General features: G+C 39.0%; 1 protein-coding gene across 2 annotated transcripts in view; it reads right to left on the minus strand.

Moving 5' to 3' along the window:
- Positions 1–1,641: 1,641 nt before the first annotated feature.
- The window catches only part of Lepr (leptin receptor), a 76,419-nt gene continuing 60,333 nt past the window's right edge, over positions 1,642–17,727 (minus strand). Inside the window, exons 15-19 of one of the 2 annotated variants that reach the window (XM_005385299.2) lie at positions 16,013–16,195; positions 14,202–14,297; positions 13,037–13,139; positions 12,035–12,110; positions 1,642–3,627 (exon numbers count right to left, since the gene is read on the minus strand). In XM_005385299.2, the coding sequence (XP_005385356.1) occupies positions 2,800–3,627; positions 12,035–12,110; positions 13,037–13,139; positions 14,202–14,297; positions 16,013–16,195 (1,286 nt within the window). In that variant the 3' untranslated portion in view covers positions 1,642–2,799. Of the gene's footprint in view, positions 3,628–4,369; positions 6,635–12,034; positions 12,111–13,036; positions 13,140–14,201; positions 14,298–16,012; positions 16,196–17,727 lie in introns of those variants that run through there. The other variant, XM_005385300.2, reaches the window with a different exon arrangement.

Below are 17,727 nucleotides of genomic sequence, written 5' to 3' on the forward strand. Positions count from 1 at the left end.
TAAAGGGTGAAAATATCTGATCATATAAAATTTTATGATCCTGGGTATGTAAAGGAGAAACAGGATAATTTGATAGAACAACTAGTGATGCATATTTTGATACTTAAATAACATTTATTACCATACCCATGGCGACTACACAGAAAGTTCACTGCTTGCAAAATACTGAAAGACAGATTTCAAAAGTACAGTATCTACAATATATGTCTGTCATTACAAAATTAAATATCTTCCAGATTCATTCTCCAGGTTCTTTGAGTAAATGTGTTATTTAAAATAATCTGTCAGAGGTCCTCAGAAAATTAAACTGAATGCTTAATGCCATTCATCTCAAGCACAGTTAAGTTTGAAAAATAGACATTTTTCAGATGCTTTCTAAAATAAATTTTGATAAACTTTGTATAAAAATAATTCATTCAATATAAAACTCTAAGGGATCCACTTCTTGCAGCTCACATATGCGTATAACAGTCCCTGGGCTCTAACGTGCGCTTTTATATTTTACGCTGTCCCCTGAACATTGTGAACAGGACAGAAGGGCTTTGTTGTTTTAAACTTGTTGTTCAGGAAGTGAAATGACTGACTTCCCTAGCTCTTTCACGAACAGCTCTTTATGTTTTTTATAGCCCCATTCACCTTTTTTTTTTTTTTTTCAAATGAGATGCGAACCACAGATCACTGGGAGTGTGGGCAGTTTTAACTCTGTGTTTCAGAATTTGCGAATGAGTACCCTCAACAATGAATGTTTCCCAAGAGTTTATGAAAGTGACCTCAAACTGACCCTTGGAAGAGACATTTCTCTCCCAGACTCTGGGAAATGGTGCAGAGAGGACCTTCTGCATCGACCTCCGCATGAACTTGGTGGCTGTGCTGCCTCCTGCTCCGCGGGGGCCTGTACGCCCCTCTCTCAGTCCTCACAGCCAACGGGAAGCTTTCTTCACCTTCGGGCCATTAATACCAATATTCCCAAAGGAACTGTGGTCATATGTTTGATATTTGGAAAGACAGTTGGGTTTTTTGGAAAAAGACAAGAAAAAGAACGTCATGACCGGGGCTGAAAATCCTTGCTCTAAGTCCCGCATCTCCCGTGGCTTGAGACCCCCATCCAGTTCCTTCTATTATTTGAAGAGTAGGTCTACAAAGAAAAAGTGTCTGTCCCTAACCCCCTGCCAATCTGTAACTTACCTCAAAACGGGGCCTAGGATCCCTACAGAAGGCCCCTACCCTTTGGGAAGTGTGGCTCAGGTTTTTTTAAATCTTTGAACTTTGGGATTTCAAGCTGGGAAGCATAACATTTTGCAAACCCTGACCTATAACTTAGCTTGGAACAATTTGTTTGCACTTGAAGTTGTAACTCAAATAATTAATTTTCTCAGGTTTTTTTTTTCATAAAGTTCATATTTAAAGAGACTAATTAGAAGCTTCTGCTATCATTAAAGGTCTTTAAATTAAAAATAAAAGTTTCAGGGGCTGGGGATTTAGCTCAGCGGCAAAAGCGCCTGCCTGGCAAGCACAAGGTCATGAGTTCGGTTCCCGGTACCAGAGAAAAACAAAAAATAAATAAATAAATAAATAAATAAAAAATAAAAGTTTCAGATTTATTGTAAATTTAAAAGCCCAAAGCCTGTATCTACCTCCTTGCTCCCTAAATTATGTTTACAGAAGATCTGGAAAGAAAAGATGGGTATCTGACCATTCTAACATATGACACTCTACATTTTCCCTAAATTTTTATAACAATCCACAGTATAACAGCAGATAGTGTTCACCAGGACCGAATAAACATTATAATTGTGAAGTAAAGTTTTTATCACCCACTAACTCTGTGACCTGGGACTAATTATGTAATCTCCTAATCTTTGAAAGGAGTCTAAGAGTAACAAATGTCTCATACAATTATTGCAGTAATGAGTTACAGTATTGGCACAGTGGTTGGTTCCTATGAAAAAAGAATGTTCAGGAAGGGACAGAAGAAACGGATTATGTGCAAGTGGAGCATGGGACAGACAACAGTGAGTCACACACGCGCAGATACAGTGACGTCTGGCAATGGAACTAGATCACACAGTGGCCCTTTCAGTGTACTGGAGAGAGAAGAATTAAAACTGGCTCGTGTCACCCTCAGAATCCCAGCTGTGGGTGCTGTTGTCCTAACCAGTGATCTCCTGTGGTTCTTGTCTCAGGTCGGACACACGACCACTTGCTAACTTGTCTGTCCTCACAAGTGCAGCCTCTTGAGCCAGGGCTCACACTGCGCTATAGTCATCATTTAATGAGACACCTACTTCAGTCCAGTAACAAAAGTCCAAACACATCACATACTTGCAAAATGTGCAAGGATGCCTGGATTAAGTGTAAATGTGTATGTGTGTAATCGGTAACAAAGATGACTCAAGGGGAAACACACCCTTGAAATAACAATTATATCTCACAGATGTTAATCTGAAACCTTCTTTTTTAAAGATGTCGCTGTAATAGAGAAGGTTAGTTCTTTCTACACGGGTTGAAGATTCTCTAAAGGAGGTGTTTGCTGGGTGTATTTCCCACAGTAGCACACGAGTAGACTCCTTGGAGCAGTCCATCGACCTGGCTCAGCTCATGAAGACTTTCTCACATTTCTTTTTTTTTTTTTTGGTCTATATTCCTGATCAACGAGTGACAGACATCCATAATTTTGGCATAATCATTTTCACCCCCGACCTGGACAGTTTTTTTTCTCTCCTGTCCACATCTGTGAAAGAATCCGTGACACTTCCTGTGACCCATCAGAACACAAACCTGAAGGTCTCTTGAAAGGACTCACACCGTCAGGTCACACATCTTGTTTTCCATTATCTTATGAGTCTGAGTAGAACAGGTTTGAAACTGGGGCATGTAAGATACAAAAGCCTTCGTACCAGAAGTTCCTAAGTTGAAATTCTTTTCCACCAAGTGTGAGCAACTGTCCTGGAGGATTCTGATATCAGCAAATAAACAGTGGGGCGGAAATGAGCACAGTACTCCCGACTCCTCAGTCAAAAACACACCACTCTCTCTCTTTTTGACTGAGGTGACCCCTAAATAATAAACAGACTTCTCACTCTGGTTTTCTTCAGGGAAATTTCCCTCCAGCTCCAAAAGTTCATCCAATCCTTCTGAGAATGAAAGATGAGGTGAAATCATGTCAGGCTGTTGATCTGATAATATAAAAACTGCCTCAGTTTCTATCTCCCAGGAGCTATTCGAGAAGGAATCTTTCAGTGGAGAATTTCCACTGGAGCAGCCCTTGCCGATGGAAAAGTCAGGAAGCCCTTGTTCCTCGCCGGCTTCACTGGACTTCGAGTTGCTGACCAGTGTGGCGTATTTAACCGAGGGCTGTCCCAGGCTCTCGTCCTCCCAGCTCACCTCGGTGCTCCCCCTGTCAGAGAAGGGAGGGCTGTCACACCGGTCACTCGCGCAGACGGAACCCTTTTCAGGGTCAGGCACTGTTACAAGAAGGGAAACCAATGTTGCTGGTTCCACGTCTTCTTTAGTTTTCCATGCTGTGTCAACACTGATGTCTTCAGAAATGGTCTCAGGCTCCAAAAGAAGAGGACCAAAGGTCACTGATCCTGTGTGCTTGGTAAAAAGATGCTCAAATGTTTCAGGCTAAAAGAAAAGACACATTTTAATGCTCGATTATATTACTATTTTTACTTCCTTATGCCATGCTTGCAGAAATGCACGTGTGTGCAGTTAATGACCAGGGGCATAATTCTACCACAAATTAATTACTTTTTGACTAAAACATGTATCAAAATCACAAGGGAGAAGGGGCTTAAGAGTGGGATAGAACTGACTTAGGCTTGAGTTTTTCTAATTCTGTGAGCATGAACAAGTACATTGGCCTCTCTGCCTTTCACTTACTTTGCCTGTAAAAACAAGTTCAACACTTGCTTCTTGGTGGTGTGGTTAGGAATATATAAGATAGTGTCTGTAAGTGCTTAGCTTTCAATAAACAATCATTACAATAATTGGAGAATGTCATCCTCTGAAGAATTCCTCATCCTTGGTAGTAAATTCCATTCCTATAAACTGAAAATTTAAACCTCAACTAGAAAAAAAATTTTGACTGAAATAAAACCAAATGAGCAAAGTGTGTCTCAAGATACTTAAAATAATGATTCCATGACATAAGACATGATACAAAGATAAAATAATTGTGACTGTTGAGAATTGCTGGAGGCTCTATGAAAATAAGAGCTAATGATGAGCTCATAGGAGCTTATTTGTTGAAAACAATGACGATGAAAGAAATAGTAACAGACTTGTAAACTGATACTCCTTATAAATAACTTCATATAAAAATGTATATGACAGATATGGAATGAAGACAAATACACAAGACAAATGCGCATCATAGTTTTTATAGGAATGATGGTTACATCACAACAGAAATCTTACAAAGCAGGTACAAATCAAGAATCTGTATGCAAATGCTCAATTTATACATTGTGAACATACTGAAAAGATAAATGCAAAATAAAAAACACCATGGATACATCACATTGAAAAACTAGCACAACCAAATTAAGAGCTATAGAAAATGTGTTATATATCATACAGGTAATTGAACTTTAGTTTGAACATTTTTAAATGAATAGAATGACTGCACAGGTACTGCCTGAGATAATGACATGCTCAATTGTTCTTCACCATGGCAAGGATATTCCACATAAAAATGCAAATTTTTAGCACATGATCAAGCTCTTAAGTGAAATATATTAGCGTTAAATCCATGAATGAATAAATGTATGAAACACTAAATATAATAATATTTGAATAAACTCACATAGATATTAAAATACTGCATAATGAAAAATACTGTGTTAATATAACTTTTTCTGTCATTCTACCAACATGATATAGGAAGAGAAGACATCCTATGTTTATTTTCCTTCTGACGAGAATCTGTAGATTTGTGATTTCCATCAAATATTTGCTGGGTCATTCTGTATTTTTCTAAAGGTTTCATGTGTGTCTGTGTATGTGCATGGATATATTGAATTGTTTTTAGATTTAAATGAACTTGGAAATTAAAATCACTAAATGAAGGAACTAGATGCTATCAATATGGAAATAAGAAATAACCTATAGCATGCGGTCACGTTCAATGTTTTCCTCAAATGCATTCCTGTTTGGGATAGTTACTGTTTCCTGAAACTTCATGACAGGTCACTAACTGTTGAAGACAAACATTGTACATCTTAAAATGCATCCAGATGGAAGATTTCATTAATACTAAGAAATCACATAGCCATACATTATTGAAACATATGGGTCATAAAGCTTTACTAAAAGTATGTTTGGTTAAAATTATTTGGCAAATATCTAATATTTTGAGATTTTTAGAACAGTCTAGGCACATATTAAATGTGTACTCAGCTGGTAGGAATTAAAGAATATCTGTTCAGAATTTTCCACCAAGATTTTGCACTTCAAGGACACCTGTTAACAATTAATGAAGGGGAGAAAAGACACATTCTTCCGCTCTCTTACATTTTTTAAGACATCCCAGTAAGACTATGAGTAACATCTAAATATAAGTGATCCACAGATAGCACAAGCTTGGATATCACCCGGTTCATTCCTAAACTCTCTGGTTTAGTTTGTGAGCAACTGAGCATGCTTAGGATGCTAAACTTATAGCACAGGCAAGTGGCCTGTTTCCAGATAAAACAAAATTCCTGTCCTCACCATGAACTATTTGTAAAAGCTCTAAAGAGTCTCTTTTCTTTGTAGCATGGCACGTTTCCCTGCCTGCCAGAAGTTTTGGACAATTCCATGGAAATAAATTAGATTTGGGCAAGAATTGCGCAAGCAAGCTGGACCGGAAGTTTATGTTCTTTGCTGATCTGGGCATGCCAACCTGAGTGTGGGGGTTATCCTGATACGAACTGTAATTTTCACTGGTCTGTAACCAGTACAAACCACAACTTCTGGCTGTCTTTGGGCTGCAATGAAAGTTAGTACATAAGGCATCACCAAGGCTGTTGAAAACTGGAATTCCCAGATTGCCCCAAGTTGGATGTACAAGAGCTACAAAACATTCAAAAGAACCCCCAAACAGGTCAATCATAGGCTCAAGAGTTTAAAAAGGAATCTGAAATGAAAATTTTGAGGCATAAAAATATAAACCAACACGTCCAATGCACCTCGCAATTTCAGCCCTTGTGTTTGCAGAGCTGTCTGTGAGAAGGTGCGGCTCTAGTGCACACTGTTACAGCATCATTTACTAGACATATGATGGTATCTGACCGATATGTTCTAATATATACACTCATAATATCTTTTGTCTTATGACTATGAAAATGATACATAACAAGCCAGAAATCATGAATATTAATTTTAAACTTTAGATGACCTGAAAATCACACATCCAAACTGACGTGGATTCCAATCTATGTGACGACCCAAATTTATATATCTATTTTAAATTTTAAACAAAGATAAACCACCATATGTTAGTTCTCAATAGCTCAACCAGTTTGTGTTTTAGATTTGTTCCCCTTCTTCAAAATGTAAAAATCTTCTAATATTCTATGAGCTGTTGGGAAGTTGGTACATTGAGTTCATCAGCAGTGATCATGATAAGGCGTCAAAGAATGTCCGCTCTCTGTTTAGATAAAATAAAACAAAATAAGAAAGCAAAATAAAAAGTCACACAGGATGGAAAAGGTAAAAGATTTCAAAACATTTTCTGTTAGGCACAGCTCTGGACTCTAAGTTAAGTTCTTGTGTCATTCTACCATTATGCATCATTTTAGGACAAGAACAACATTAAACTAAGGTGGTTTTTTGAATTTTTTAAATTTGTGCTTTCATGTCATACTGTAAGGATGAATTTAATTACTCCAGCAGAAGAAACACTGTAGAAGAATGACAAAATAGGTAAAAGCAGAAAAAAAACCAAGGAGCTGGGAAAAGTGGGGAGAGATAAAACCACAGTAATATTGGGGCACTTGGAAGAAGAAAGAAAAAGAATAGAACAAGGAGAAGAAAAATGTAAAAAGAAAGAGAAGAAAGTACTAAAATAATGAAGAAGAGAATCGCAGAATCTTTGCTGTGGGTTGTTTTCTTCTTTATGTAGAAAAAAGATCTAATAAAGGATGGAGGCCTGTGAAATTAAGATCACACAGCCAATTAGAGCAGAGTGCAAACTCTGACTTAGTTCTTCTCTGTTCCACTCCGACTATCTTTCTAAAACTCAGTGGAAGATCAACAAAGTCCAAGATACAAAACAGCAGAAGAATATGTTATATTCCTTTTCTACTTGCTATGATGGAGTTGAGCTGATTCAGTCATATTTTCTCCTGGTTCCTTATGACCTGAGGGGCATAAGGAATAAGGAAAAACAAAACTGAAATGATATTTGAGGGTAGTGAAATATATGCTTGTAGGCCCAGTAATACACACTTCAGGGCACGGAAGAGATTAGCTACTTCTAAACAGAACATCTAACTCGAAACCGCACTGGGTCTTCCACACATTTGCAAGGGCAATCTCACAATTTCAGACACAATTCTTTTTTCTTTTTTTTTTTTTTTTTTTTTTCTCCGGTACTGGGAACCGAACTCACGACCTTGCGCTTGCCAGGCAGGCGCTTTGCCGCTGAGCTAAATCCCCAGCCCAAAATAGGAGTTTCTTTTACTTTTTTTTTTTTACGGTACCAGGGATCGAACTCAGGACCTTGCACTTGCCAGGCAGGCACTTATGCCACTGAGCTATATCCCCAGCCCCCTCAGACACAATTCTGACTCAGATCTGTGTGACAGTGCTCTGGAAATTAACAGTTGAGAAGCTCTTTCTTTCAAAGCGTGGAGCTGGTTGATAAATAATCCAGGAGAGTCTTTAGAGCTCCCAGAAAAATCCACTTGGCTTTAGTTTTACTTAGTCCCCTTCCATTAACTTGTTAAGGACATTCTTAGAAAACCTGTCAGAAACGTAAGCAAAAGAACAGAGTTGGACCAGGGAAAAACTGAGAGAAAATATTATAAGATAAACTTTAAAATGCAAAAGAATGAAATGAATAAAAGTTAAATCAAATGAGTCTTAAAATATCTCTAAGGGCAGCCAGGCGTGGTGGTGCACACCTGTAATCCCAGCACTAGGGAGGCTGAGGCAGGAGGATCATTGGGAGTTCAAGGCCAGCTTGGGCTACAAAGTGAGCTCAAGGCCAGCCTGAACTGCATAGCAAGACCCTGCCTCAAAAAGACAAAAACAAAAAATCTCTAAGGGCAAAGCTTCAGATAATTTGGATTTACAAGAAAAAATAATCAAAAAAAAGAAAAAAAAAGAAAGAAAAAAGAATCAGGCAAAAATGCTAAAGAAAAAAGGCACAGAATAAATTGAGCAATTTTGTCTTCTTTTATACTATGAAATTTGCATTACAAGAAAAGCAAGGCTATTGAGTCACTACAGTATATTTTCCCTCACCAAGAATTCAGTCTTTATTTAAAATTCTGATCGGTAAAGTATAAAGAGCTATTGTGTAAAGAAGAATTCAAATTCAAAAGGGCAGATTGAACATGTTTCTTCCTCATCTCTATAGAGATTCTGTTAGGATGAATGCATGTGACTAAATCAAATACAGATCCACAGTGAAAAGGATGATCTGAGAAGGATAATAGGGAACGAATAATCTTAATTCATTTGTAAAAGACGGAGGACCATAAGGACAGTGTTAGACCAAAGACATGAGCAAAAGGAGCTGAAGGGCAGAATGTGTCCAGAGTGGGCTGCAGCTGCAGAGGAAGCTCACCAGTCCTGCTGAATACAGCGCGGAAGACCGGGGAAAGGGAGGGGGACCCCAGGAGGAAAGGGACGCTGGGGCTGGAAACTGCGGTGGGCCGGGAGCTGTGCACATGGCGGGGCTCTGTACGCTGAAGCACTGAAGGGCGTTGTGTGCAGCCTGCCCCTGCTCCCGGGAGGGAAGTCTGGCTCCCAGAAGCACCTGAGGAGAGTCAGGGAGAGAGGCAGCAGCCCTCTCAGAGGATATGACTCTCTCAGGGCTCGTCCTAGTGCATCGGGGTGGAGCCCTGGCTACTCGCCTGGGACAACTATCCCTGTCTATACACCTAGGCCCTCAGCAACCTGTCTACGCTTTGTCCCAGGAAGAATAAAGGGCAAAGGATTGCCTGACATTTGGAGGAGGTCCAAGATTTTAAAAAAAGAAGAAGAAGAAGAATAGTTAGGATGAGAGAAAAACCTGATCCAACAGAATAGAAGCCAGGCCAGATGGCACACACCTGTAATCCCAGCACTGGGGAGGCTGAGGCAGGAGCATCACTGCGAGTTCGAGACCAGCCTGGGCTACAAAGTGAGCTCAAGGCCAGCCTGAACTGGATAGAGAGACCCTGTCTCAAAAAGACAAAAAAAAGAAAAGAAATAGAAAATTCAAGGAATAGAAAGAAAAGACAAATTTTCAAATTAAAAAAAATCTTCTAATTGATATTTCTAGTAAGTTTGCAAAAAACATCACACACATAAAACCAGAATAAAACATTCTGAAAAGGGCTATTTGGAAATGTACAATACTAAGATTATATAAAACTCCAGTGAAAATACTGGAAGAATAGAAAGGTCTCAGAATGCAAAACAAAAAGACAAATAAATAGAAAACATCAGATCAGAGATATGACGCATAGCTGATCCATGCAGATAGTCACCATCCAACAAACAGACCTATGAGGAGAGGAAACCAAAGAAACAAGAGGGCAGGGAGGAAATCAAAGAAGAGAAGCAAAAAGAGACAAGCGTTTCCCATTCTTCCAGCCCAACCTCTCTTCTCTGACTCTACTGTCCCATTTCTGGGATGGTGAAGAGAACTTCTTAAAGCTCTGTCCTCCTCGAGCTGGTCAACAGTGTGTCAGCTGAACAGATGAATGAATCACATATACACATGTGCCTGAGATAGCCCCGTGACCACTAGAAATGTTGCTATATAAATTCAGAGTAGAAGAGAAAGAGGACGAGTAAGTTTTTTGTTACTTGACAACAATCAGGAGCTGTATTGTAATACAAGGAAATGCCACAGTGCACGGCGAGCAACAGCACAGCTGAGACGTAGATAGCTGGTTAGAGTCAGGCCAGATACAGTTTCCAAATGATGAACCACTGCGTGCAAAACTACGCTGCTGCCTCTTCTGAAAACAGGGCACTGTGTCCTTCTAATGAACGAGGACAGCACAATCTTTTGCACTGATCATTATGTCTAAAATATTACTTGTTTATCATTCTCTGACAAGCTGTACGGTGATGTGTTTTAATAGTCATTTGAACATCATGAAATCAGTTTAGCGGGCTGCAAACAGCATTGTTAACAAATGAAACAGAATTCTGAAAACATTCTGTTTATTCCACCTCAAGCAAGTAGTAAAATTATTTTGTGCATGTCTCCTTTCTTTTCCAAATATCTATGTGTGTGCTGGGTTGAAAGGTCAAATGCTTTTCTCATTGTGGATCACAGTCAAAAAACAGGAAAAGAAAGTCACTGCTGCCCAGGTCAGCTACTATGAAAACAGGCTCTGAAATCAGACGAACTGGGAAGCTAATCCTGACTCCAAAACAAGTGACCTCACCGCTATAAGCTTCAGCTTTCTCTTCTGTAAATGGAGAAAACGACGCCTGTCCTTAGGGTAACAAAAGACAGTAATCATCTTAAGTATGTACATAATACAAAATAATAACTAGTATTTATTGAGACCTTTCTGTGTCACAAGTACTGGCTTGTGTAATCTCCAAACCAACCCAATAATGCTACAACTCATTTCTTTTACAGAAGAGAAAACCAAAACACAGAGAATTAGAGGAAAAATCCGCATGAGTGGAAGTGTATCTCAGAGATCTGGACATAATAAGTGGGTATCCAACTAAGGGTCACTGTCCTTGTTTAATGAATTCAACTCCAGTCCCACTGGTACGTGTGCTGGATAAAATGCAGCCCTTGCACACAGAGCACTGTACACAATAAATCAACAGCAAAGCAATCTAGGAACCTCAGCAGGGTAGAAATTCTTCCAAACTAGCAGAGAGGTAGAAGCAGCATAGAAATTCTTCCAGAAAGGCATGCAGAGAGAGGAGGCAAGAGCAGGCTCTTCCTTGAGGAGGAAAGCCTTGCAGAGCTGGAAGGAATTAGACTGCACAGGCACAACAGAGGCCCAAGGAAGAAACACCTAGACACACGGGTGGCTAACAGATCATAAAGAGAGCTCCTGAGCTCTGGCTGAGGGGGCTGCGTCTGTGGTCAAAGCAAGCCACCGGAGGCTTCTCACCAACGAATCCTGACAAAGATGCGATCACTGGGAACACCATAACCTCCAAGTAAGTACTGTTTTACAACACAGCGTATTTGTACACAAAGACTGAATTTCATTTTTTCCAATTTTGTAGGTGGAGAATCAACCTTCTTACAAGCAAAATTAATAAAGCATTCACTAAACTCTAGGGTTTTTTTCTAAAAAATTTTATTATAGGACTAAGTTCAAATTATTTTTGTATAATTCACTATTTTATTAAATCTTCTAGCTTGAATGGGAATATCTGAATAAACAGAAGCTTCAGAGGGATAACTGCATGTTTTCAGATTGTAGCACTTAAAAATAAGATTATTTATATAATTTTAAATTGCTTTAAGTAATTATGGACATTAAATAATACAGATAATTGACTCTAAGCCTCTTGCCCAAGGACAATCAGTTTGTACCAAAAGTATAGCCCAATATCTATCCTTCCTCAGATTTGACCCTTAATAGTCTAACATTTATTTTATTATGTACTGTGACTAGAAGAAAGATATATATTGTCAGCTGGCATATGACAAACTATGGAATTTTGTTTCCTCCTAGTTATAAATCCCTATATCCTACTATTTTTAAGAGTACATAATAAACAGACTTATATTAAAATGAATGAAATAAAAACTCTTAAATCTTAAAAATGTTTAAGGATCTTGCAGTCATATGGCATCTACAATGCAATCTCATTTATTCTAGCTTCAAAATATTGAGAAAGTGACCTTCTGAAAGTTCAGTCCTTGAGCCCAGGAACAATTCTTGGGGTTTGGAACATCTTCCCAAAACAGCTTTTTCATTCTACAAAGGATAAAGCATTAGAATCACACAAAATAGACATATTGGAAATATTAATATTTAATGAACACACACTACAGAAATGAGCCCATCAAACTAGTTAACCTCAGTAGGGTCAGATTCCCTTTTACATTCTGTCCCATGACGAGTTCCACCAAATTCCCCTCTGGACAAAGTTAATAATCAACATCATAATAAAATAGCCCACTTTTATGGAAAGCTGTGTGGCAGGCACTGTTCTACCTTTTGCGTAGATTTCATATAGAAAATAGAATATTAAAAGTGGCCACCCTGTGAGTGTCAGAAACATGGCCCATCAACTCATGTGACTAAAATATAAAGTCAGACTCTAAAAACCTTCTCTTCTTCCTATTTGCTAGTAGAAAAACATCTCTACAGACATAGCATGTGTGAGATCACTTCACTGGTCTAGATTTCGCAGCACAGAGAAAGAGAGGGCACCCTGGGTCCATCCTGGGAACTCAGAGCCGTGTGCCTACAAGCCAGGTAGACTGCGGCCATGCCCGGCAGCTCACTAAGAGCCAGTTCCTGCAGATCAGAATGAACTGGCTGCACCAGGTCACCACTAAAAGCCCACTTTGAAAGACCTGTGGGCACCAGTAGAATCCTCAAGCACTTTAACCACATCCAAGAACATGCTGCCCAGGATTTCCTGTTGTAAGTATGTCATTCCTGAACCTATATGTCGGGGGGGGTGGGCGTGGGGGGGGACTAAATTCTTCCTTGAGGTTTATGTTGTCCTATCAAAAAAAGAAAATAGCTTTCCCATTTTTATGCTGTCTTACATGTATAGGGAATGCATATAAAAACATTTTAGTACTATAATATTCATGATTTGGGCATTATATCTAGATTTAAATATGCTTAGGGGCTTTTTCCATAAAGATTCTCAGCACCAAGAACAATACCTTTGGTGTGATATTAACAGCGTTCCCAGCAACAAGACGGAAGAGGAAATAATGATCGGCACAATTACATATAGACCTGCATCGTTCTGGTGCTTTTCGTCAACTGAAAAAGAAACACAATTCGCACAACTCAAGCGTAAGGAAATACTCATTTCCTTCTCTATCAGCAATTATAGTAGACCCTTTTTCTGATTTCATCATACATCAGTATTTTCTTCAAATTATAAAAACAAAGAGGAAGATAAAAGTATATTATGTTCATAGGAGTAAGATAATTGTTTTGCTTAGTATTATCCTTCAAATTTAACAAAACAGCTTTTCAAAATTACTCATCAAATGTCTCCACCTGATCATTCCTAGATGCTATGAGTCAAAGTGTCAAGTGAAGCCACTGAGAAGAATCCCAGCCTCTGCTTCTGACGACCCCAACCTACAAAACCCACCAGGCCCCATCGTGTGCACTCCAGGCAGACGGGGAATCACCTGCTCACCCTCTGGGGCCTTTGCACACGTTATCCTTTAGCCGGAAGTTCTCACCCTTTTGTACGTAAGGTTTTGCTCAAGTTGCTCCACAAAAAGACCATTTCTGGCCATCCTGATGAACACCCCTCATTTTCACTCCATCTCTTCATCTACCCTTATTTTCCTTCATGGAACTTATTTCTATCTGACATTATATTCTACATACTTTACTGCCCATCACTCCCATTAGAACATTGGAGTTTAAGCTCAGTAGGACCAGAGAGACTCGTTTTGCCGTTCAATCTCTAGTTCTTTGGAAAATGTTTGGAAATATTTGTTGAAAAATATACAAATAATCTCTAAAATTATTTGTATTCTATAGCAAAGACAGTTCTCTCTTGAAGCTGCATTATTTGACTTGCTTGAATCTGAAGACAATTTAAAAACCAGCAGCAAACTTTGGCATTCCAAAGGAAGTGAGATGAGTCAGAAATAATAAGAGACCCAGTGGGTTTATCTAGTTTTATTCTGAGAGGAAAACATATTTCTTTTTTATCTACTCGCTGACACATCTATACGTATAAGCCTATGAACCCCTCCACGATTCCACAGGAAAAATAATAATCATCCAAGGGCAGCATTACTTCTGACAAGTTAAGAAACACATCTAGGTGTAAAAAGAAGCTAAATGTAAAATTTTTACCTTTGGTGAAGCCATTAATTACCTTCGGTTTCCCCACTCCTTCCGAAAATACTGGGTACAGGCTGAACTGATACTTTTCAATGGGGATAAAATAATCTGAGGAGAAAAAGAGAGTAAGAGCTCATTTATTTAACCACTGCTCAGTGGAACCTGTGTATTAAACAGTAGGCAAACATAGAAATTAGTAGCTGTTCACGGACCAAATTGATGATTGGGGTAGCTGCAAAATTAAATGAAGCCTCCAAATCTCTGGCAATGGTAATAGTTTTAGAAATAATTTGTCAAAAATCTAACCCAGATGTAGAAGAGCATGATTTTTTAAGTCATGTTCCTATAGCCAGTCTGTTCAAGTTTAGGCTGTACGGGCTTTGGCCTCCCCTCGTTTCCTTTCCCAGGATAGTATGTCCCACTTCCCTCCTTGGTCCGCAAAGTTGGCAGCATCCTCTTCCTATAGGAACTTGCTTATTACTTAGTTTCCCCATTCAAGGAATCTTCAAGGCTAAAGTCTCATCAAATTCTATGCAAAGAAGATGCAAAGAAGAGTCCTCCTAGAACATGTAGGGGTCTTGCTGCATGGTAAATGATCACCCCCATAGCAAAGCTCAAAACAGATCTAGCAATGATTTTTACAAATGCTGATAACATACGAATACTATTCCAGAGGTAGATCTCTTCAACTCTAACTTCTATATCCCCATGTTTTAAAGAAGTAAGAGATGAATTATATAGGCAACAGTGGTAATGAATCAGTCTCCATCGACAATTTATAAATACATTTACCTGATGCTGAATTCTAGGTCTCTGGAGTGAAGTGAAAGTGTGAGCCCTTGGGATGATGTTGTGTAACAAGATCACGGCAATCCTTAGCTTCCCTACTTGGGTCCCTTGACACCTACTCTGATCTGCAGATGCTCTGTGGCACACTTACACTCTGCACACTGCTCACCTCTTAAGGTAACTGGTCTACCTCTGAGAGCACACACTGGCCTAGGTCACCAGGTCCTAAGTCCTCACACTTTGGCCAAACACTGCACTCATTGCTAGAGACACTGTGAGTGGCTGAGAAAACAATTTGGCCATGGATATTAGGAGCCATTAAAAACAGTTTTAAAAAGATAAAGTTTGAAACAATATAAATAATCTCAAATAAAAAAGTTTAAGTAGCTTGTCTTGGTTACTTTTCTCTCATTGCTGGGACAAAATATCTGATGCCCAAAATTAAGGAAGAAAAGGGTTATTTAGCTCACAATTTGTGGAGGTTTCAGTCCATACTTGGCAGATTACAAGGCAGAGTGCCACATGGAAGAGAGCTACAGCTGATGGCAGCAGAACACAGCCAAAGCAACAAGCACAAAAGCCAGGAATGGCCTCAAGCACCCTTTTCCTCTCCCTTACATATGTGAACTATCCACCCCAGGGCGGGTGTAGCTCTCAAACCCATAATCAATCAAACTCTAAATGCCTGCCCCATGGCCTCATGAGGCTTTGGGGGAACACCCAAGCATAAACCATAACATAGATTTTTGTGATAAAATGTGATATGACCATTTAAAATAATGGCAGGAAAGACTGGGGAGAAATACCGGATGTGATATGTGATATGTGATTACAACTATATAAAATATTACAATGAAAAAATGTCAAAGTAAATAAAATGAAATTGTCGATGAGGTAATAGGGTTACAAGTACTATGATGGTAGCATCACCCATATTTTTGAAGTTCTCATCAACTGGCTGTATAGCTTGAGTTGATTACCTGCAGCATCATACTAGTTTGTGAGAGAAATATATTAATGTATAGTAAACTTACCGTGGATATAATACTTCTTAACATTTGAAGGGATTCTAAGCCACTTAATTTCATCATCTTCATCAAGATTCTTCCATTCAATAATAAAGTACATCAGACTATAATCACTGGCCGACAGAATCCAGGAAAGAATCACACAACTGCTGTTCAAAGGGTAAGCGCCAAGTGACTGCACAATATTTACTAGGGGGAAAGAAGGAAATTTATTTTTAAATTCAAAATTAGTGGAAATTTACTAATACTCTTGAGGATCACATAACCTACTGGTAAGGGGAAAAAGAAGGGAAAGCAGACAATTTATGCAAATATATAATACATGGCAATTACTTTTGCATCAAGAGCCATGTAAACAGCTGGGTAAAGGGATATATGATATGGAGGAGGAAAAGGATTCTACCCAAAATCTAAGAGAAGGAATCTGTCAGTCTAAATTGCTCTCATCTGGGACCCTGCACTGGGCCAACAGCCATTCTCCCCGATTCCCTCCAATCTCTGCTCTCACACTGATGGAGCCCTGCCTTCAAAGCACGGATGTATCCATTTTAACATGTCCTGCATAGCGTCCTGAGGGGAGATTTCCAGCACCCTGCAGGCCCTGGCGGCCAAGTCTAGACCCACCTCTCTACCAGCTTCGATTCTCCACCCTGAAGCCAAGCTGGCCTTCCTGCACATCTTGTCCTGTGCCCTAAAGACTTATCAGGCTGCTCCTCTGCTGGGAACCAGCGCTCTTTGCCCGCCCCCAACCTTCTGGGGAAAGTGAATTCCCACTCACACTCCAGAGTATATTTAGTTCTATACCATGTCCTCAGGGTGGCTTCTCTGACTGTTGATGCCAAGTCAGGTTCCTTTTTCTTTTCTTCCATAAAATTATATTCCTCTCCTGAGGACGTTTATCTCAGCTCATAAATAGACACTCACTGTCTGATGATTTGATTAGTGTCTGCCTCACCTATCAGATTCTGAATGGTACCACCAGTCTAAGGTTTCTCATGTTGAAATTTCCACCACTCAGAGGACTTAAGTGTAAATTTAAGTCTAAAACAGTACCGAGTAACCACAAGAAGCTTACCCTGTAAGTTTAAAAGTAATCATAATATAAGGCAGGGTGCAAAATGCCCAAAGAAAGATACAAATCATCCTGACATTTAAAGAAAAGATAAGACACACACATACATAGAAATTTCACGGAGGAATTGACACTTGGAAAGGCCATTATAGGTTGGTTGAGATATGGGAAATTTGTATTTTCCATTAAAAATGTATATTTTGAGTACATAATCCAGATTACAAATTGAGTGAAAATAGTTCTCACTTCTCTGATTAATCAAATATGTCAAAATTAATGAAAAAGGGTTTATTGCTCACATTAAATGAAGTCCACAGTAATTTTCAACCCTCAGCAATTAGCCAGTATGTATGTAACTTGTCATACTATTACATGTACATTACTGTTTAGTATGCTATATATAATAAATACTACATGTTGACATATACAGTGCTACCTCAGTTCCAAACTCAATTCTCTCCACAATTCTGGTCCCAAACTGAACTGGACAAGAACCAAGTCAAATTTCCCCATAAGGTCAACATTGAACCTAACTGTTGAATTTGACTTGGTTCTTTTTTTTTTTTTTTTTTTTAAGATAAAAGGAGGGAAACATTAACAGACATACAACATTTTACAACATATCACAAGCACAATACAGACAATACAG

This window comes from Chinchilla lanigera, unplaced genomic scaffold, assembly GCF_000276665.1.
Source record: "Chinchilla lanigera isolate Chin_1 unplaced genomic scaffold, ChiLan1.0 scaffold00022, whole genome shotgun sequence".
Taxonomy (NCBI): domain Eukaryota; kingdom Metazoa; phylum Chordata; class Mammalia; order Rodentia; family Chinchillidae; genus Chinchilla; species Chinchilla lanigera.